This window comes from Meles meles, chromosome 7 (genome assembly GCF_922984935.1).
Source record: "Meles meles chromosome 7, mMelMel3.1 paternal haplotype, whole genome shotgun sequence".
In the NCBI taxonomy this organism is placed as follows: Eukaryota; Metazoa; Chordata; class Mammalia; order Carnivora; family Mustelidae; genus Meles; species Meles meles.
Genome location: NC_060072.1, coordinates 136,055,874 through 136,061,873, shown reverse-complemented (window position 1 = coordinate 136,061,873; position 6,000 = coordinate 136,055,874). Strand labels below are relative to the sequence as shown.

Genomic DNA, 6,000 nt, shown 5'->3' with positions numbered 1-6,000 from the left:
GTAACTATAGGAAACCAGCTCTGGCCAATGATAGGGAGAGGGAGTTTCCGTGTGAGAGTTCCAAGAAGTTACAGGTTCCTGATCAGGTAAAGATCTTCGTTTGCCTGTACAACAGACATCAGACCGAACAGGCAGCAGCCATCTGTCAAGCAGAATGACACGAGCCACACGAAGAAGAGGGTAGAACAGGACAATGGAAGGAAGCTGTGTCCCTAATTGAACCGTGGAAGCACCTGTCCTACCTCTGGACTTTTTTCTTTTTCTTTTTTTTTTAAGATTATTTATTTATTTATTTATTTGATAGAATGAGGGAGAACTCGAGCACATGAGTGGAGGGAGGGGGCAGATGGAGAGGGAGAAGCAGAGTCTCCCTTGAGCAGGGACCCTGATGTGACCCCAAATCAAATGCTTAACCAACTGAGCCACCCAGGTGCTCTGTGTACTTCTTATATATGAGAAAAAATCCAAAACTTATTTGGTCGAGTCACTGCAGTTAAGTTTTTAGGACGTGCTGCAGAACGCTGGGATCTTAAATGATACAAATAGCTAACATCACTTTTACCACCATCTGTAGAAGTTTTAAGTTATGTATTTGTATTAAAAACACAAATCGTGGGGTGCCTGGGTGGCTCTGTGGTTTAAGCGTATGCATTTGGCTCAGTTCATGATCCCAGGACCCTGGTATCAACCCCCAAGAATCTGCTTCTCCCCCTCCCCCTGCTGATGATCTCTCTCTCACACTCTATCAAATAAATGAATAAAATCTTTAAAAAACAAACACAGGGATGTCTGGATGGCTCAGTCGGTTAGGCATCTGCCTTCATCTTGGGTTGTGATTCCGGGGTCCTGGGACTGAGCCCCGCACTGGGGCTCCCTGCTCTCCAGGGAGTCTGTTTCTCTTTCTCCCCCAACTCCCCATTTGTGCTCTTTCTCTCAAATGAATAAATAAAATCTTTAGAGAAAAAAGAACACACCAAAAAAACACAAATCTTCTCAAAATATTCCAACCAGGACCAACTGTTTATATTTAAGATACCTTGGCTGAGTACAGGTGCACTGAGTGGCTGGGGGAAGCTATCCATTTGGTCAAAAAACGGAAACTAAGATTTTGACTGGATCAATAACACTCTCAACCACATGACTAAAGGAGTTCTGCTTTATCCCACTTTTGGACTTTTATAAAATTGTATGTAATAGCGTGGCTCTATTCTGAAAGGGCATGATTACTTTCTATGAATTCCCAGTAACAAGCGATAAAAACCATGACATTTCTCGTTAACTTTTTATTTTTAACGTAGTTTTACAATAAAGAAACAGAAAAGAAGTAGATCATTAAAAAAATACCAGCTGTCAATTTAAAATTTTAAATGAGGTTCTTGTTAAACAAAGCAGTAACGCTATGTCCTATAATTACATCTTTACTTCTATATACAAGAACTGTGTGCAAAGTGCTGTTCAGACTATAAAATAAGACTTCGGAATAGGATACAAATGGTTATCCCTAGGCATTAGTCACCTCCCACTGCCTGTAATGAATCACAACTGCTTACATTCTCAATTTACATTTAGTTAATTTATTTACTAACGAGAAAAGCCACCATTTTCTGATACCAAATTGATAATCTAATTTTTGAAAATAATCCCTGATCCACAGGTTTAAATCTTATTTTTACATATAATTCAGTTACTTGCTTCAATTTTTTTCCCTAAATAACTAGAGAACAGTTTTTTAAAAGCAAATATTAGTAATCCCTTTAGATAGATGCATTTTAATCAAGATGTGATTGAAAAATAAAAAATACCAAGTTATATGAAGAAAAAATAAGGAAAAAGATTCTGGGGAAAGTAAATTGTATTCTTATACTTTTTTCCTCAAGCAAACGGAGAACCACCCTCTATCCTAGGGATGGATTACTTTCTTATTGAAAACACTCTGAACACACGATGCTTAACCCAACATCATACATACCAAGAATGCTTAAAAATTATTTGCTACTATGCCTTTGAATGAGAGACATCTTTACGGTACAAGGTACATCTAAATGAGTGGAGTTTTGGAAGGTTTACAGGAAGAGAGATTCCAAACAAAGCCTTCACGGATCTAAATTACAGTCTTTTTAGTCTAAGTGGGGTGGGGGGACATTTAAGTTTACATTAGTTGGGTGTGCCTTACTCATCTGGAAGCACGTAACCTGCCAGCTTGTAAATCCTTCCATCACCCCTGTGAAATAGGTGTATCTCAAATATTATACCCCGAAGAAAAAACAGAGGCACTAGGAGGTTAAGAGTCCCGTCTGTGGTGTTCGCTTCGGCAGCACATATACTAAGAGTCCCGTCTGTGTAGTTTGCCAGTTGCAGAAAAGTGATAGATTTACTTTTTGTAAAAACAGTATAAATAAGTTTTCATTTTATATTTCAAAGCACCCTATGAAGCAGAAACAAGATATCCTCAGTTAAAGAAAAGCGATTACAAAGGAATAAATGTTTACGATTGAATAAAATCTTATCCATGATCTACAGGCTCAGAGTATTCTTTCAGACCTACTTGAAGCCAATTCTTCATCACTCCTGTCAGCAGGTCATGTCTAGTTTGTGTTCACGTGTAAAAAGTAAGCCTCGTATGTAGGGCTCTACTCTGTAATAATGATGCCTGAACACTAAGTCAGCACTATGAATGCCCAGGAGAGATTAGGGGCAGCCCACAGACTGGATGTGGAGAAGATTCTTCCAGCAGTTTTCTACTCCTTGGCATGGCAATTCGGTGACTAAGATAGAAAGTTGATTTAATCTCAATTTCAAACGGCTGGTTTGCATTCTTCCTCATAGTTAATTTAGAAAATTAAAAATATCCAGTTATAAATCTCATCTCATTATCACAACTGTACCTTGGAAAAGCAGCTTATAGTTCTCTACGGGAGATAATCAGGTAAACATGTTACCAAACAATAATTAATAATTTAATGTCCTTCACGTTCAAGGGAAGGGCAAATCCATGTATGCTACTTATAACCTAGTTGAGATTAATTATTCAAGTATCAGCAATATTAGTCCTTAAAATGTTACCATTTGTGTAGTGCAAAATATATATATGTATATATGTACACAAACCAAACTATTGGACGACAAAATGAAGTGTAATCATCACAAACTGAGATTTCTCATGAGTTCCACATTCCATTTCATTCTGAGGTCATTCAGGCCCAGTAGTCTTCTTGGGTAAAATACCATTTTCTTCAGTTCAGTTTTCTTTAAAAAGAAAGTAAAAACCAATTTCCTATGAATATAAATGCAATCTGAATACAAAACACATCCATGCCAGAGAATTCTTTGAACAATCACATATAATAATATTCACATTCAGTAGCAAACCATAAAATTACCAACAGTCCTTAAGAAATTACTTCTCATCCTTTTCTAAGTTGGCTTAATGCAATTCAGAGTTTTGGGAATTATTTTATAACTTGCGAATGCTGTGAAACAAAAAAGCTGAGTAAGACTACAAAACCCTGATAGATGTATAATCTAGACTATTCATTTAATCAACACATACTGGGGCGCCTAGGGGGCTCAGCTAGTTAAACGTCTGCCCTCAGCTCAGGTCATGATCCCAGGGTCCCAGAATCAAGTCCCGGATTAGGGCACTCTGCCCAGCAGGGAGCCTGTTTCTCCCTCTCCCTCTTACTGCCGTTCCCCCTACTTATGCACTCTCTCTCTCTGTCAAATAAGTAAATAAAAATCTTTTTTATTTTTTTTAAACATTTTATTTATTTGACAGACAGAGATCACAAGGAGGCAGAGAGGTAGGCAGAGAGAGAGGGAAGCAGGCTCCCCGCTGAGCAGAGAGCCCGATGTGGGGCTCGATCCCAGGATCCTGGGATCACAACCTGAGCTGAAGGCAGAGGCTTTAACCCACTGAGCCACCCAGGTGCCCCAATAAAAATCTTTTTTTTTTTAAAAATCAACATATATTTGTGTCTGTTACTTTCTAGGCACTGTGCCAAAAACTGGGGATTCAAACATAAATGAGTCAGGCTCTCCACTTTCAAAAGAGCTCTCAGGTTAGCTTGGGGGTTGGGGGGAGACATAAAAACTAATAATTTGTAAGGTATAATATGACAGTTTTATTGATAGCAGAATGAATGAGTGACTAGAGAAGGGTAGGCTTATTAGCACGAGACGAAACAATTCGCGTATGATCGGAAGTCTGAGAAAGGCCCCACAACTATAAAATCTCTCTTCCATCCCCAGAACCCAGATGCCAAAATGCCTGAAACGTTCTCAACACACATTCATTCCTCACCTCGGGAGAAATGCTCTTATGCAACTCCTTGGCAGGAGTGATATTTTAGATAATACCATCATCCTTTATCTTCTGTAGAAAGTCTCTTAGGTATACTTCCTTGGCGGGCATGACATTTTAATGTTTTTTTCTTTTTTTAAAGATTTTTATTTATTTGAAAGAGAGAGATCACAAGTAGGCAGAGAGAGAGGAGGAAGCGGGCTCCCTGCTGAGCAGAGAGCCCGATGCGGGGCTCAATCCCAGGACCCTGAGATCGTGACCAGAGCACAAGGCAGAGGCTTTAACCTACTGAGCCACCCAGGAGCCCCGGGCATGACATTTTAAATAATCAATTCAATTTTCACATAACATAAGGAGAGCCCTCAAGGCATGAAGGGGGAAAAAAGGCCCCTGGAGCCAGAACAGAATTGTGCGTGGCCCCTTTTTTTTTTCTTGAAGATTTTATTTCTTTATCTGAGAAAGAGAGAGAGAGAGCATGTGCATGCCCAAACTGGGGGGAGGCACAAAGGGAGAGGGAGAAGCAGACTCCCCGCTGAGCAAAGAACCCAAAGTGGGGCTGTGGCTGGATCCTAGGACCCTGAGATCATGACCTGAGCTGAAGGCAGATGCTTAACTGACTGAGCCACCCAGGCGCCCCAGAATTGCGGGTTGGTTCCAAAGACTAACAGCCTGAGGGAGACTTTAGCTGGAAACGTTAGCTGGAAGGTGCATGAACAGTGAGCAACACTTACTAAGAACCCATGTGATGTAGATTACTAAGCAAAATCCTTTGCAGATTTACAAAAAAGCATACAACTCTCCGAACCCTCAATCTTCTCCTGTAATAAGGAAATAGACACAAATCGCCGTCGGTATTTTTAGAACTTTAGAATGTTTTTCAAGGCTCTTCCTGAGATCTTTGTGTCCTTTTTTCTTTTTAAATGAAATTGCAAAATGTAGGATATGGTGTGATAAGAGAAGAAAAGTTACAGAAAACAACTGATTAAGGGTAGAGGGAAACATCATGCCTTTCGCCTTGCCCGCTCAAGGATCTGCTCATCGGTACTGATGAGGTCCTCTCCCCTCCTCAGAAGCAGAAGCCTGACTTTTCCAGGCAGGACCATCTGCCCTGAGCTCCACCTGAAGAGTGTTCATGCAGAGATCCTCCCTACACCTACCTGTTTCTAGAACCTCTCTACTGAAGGCTCAGTGCTCGAAAAAATCTACATGTGCATTTATGGACCTGGGCAGAATGATAAAGAAAAGTGGTTACAAACATCCTTCCCTTCAAAGTAATAGCTCAAGAGTAGTCTTTTAATAGGGTGGTTTTTAGTATTTTATTCGGGATAATTTTACTAGAATGGTCAGGCTGGGGACCTGCGAAGAGGCAGAAAAACAGGAGGCTCCGCAGGGCCAACTTCTGAACAAGTCTGCAGGTGCTACTGTTCATACCACATTCAGAAAAAATGTCTTTTTTGGATTTTTTGTTTTTTTTTTTTTCCTTGATCCAATGCAGAATGATAATGCAAGCAATATATATTTTTTTAAGATTTTATTTGAGAGAGAGGGTGCATAAGCAGGGGGGATGGCAGGCAGAGGGAGAGGGAGACCAGTGTCCCCGCAGAGCAGGGAGCCCGAGGCGGAACTCGATTCCAGGACCCCCTTTGATGACCTGAGCCAAAGGCAGACACTTACCAGACTGTGCCACCCAGGTACCCTGT

At 40.5% G+C, this 6,000-nt stretch overlaps 1 protein-coding gene across 17 annotated transcripts in view; it reads right to left on the bottom strand.

Moving 5' to 3' along the window:
- Positions 1 to 1,767: 1,767 nt before the first annotated feature.
- Positions 1,768 to 6,000, bottom strand: part of ACBD5 (acyl-CoA binding domain containing 5) — a 46,358-nt gene continuing 42,125 nt past the window's right edge. For all 17 annotated transcript variants that reach the window (XM_046012715.1, XM_046012716.1, XM_046012702.1 and 14 more), the window contains one exon: positions 1,768 to 3,246. In XM_046012715.1, coding sequence (XP_045868671.1) covers positions 3,234 to 3,246 — 13 coding nt within the window. In that variant the 3' untranslated portion in view covers positions 1,768 to 3,233. The remainder of the gene's footprint in view (positions 3,247 to 6,000) is intronic.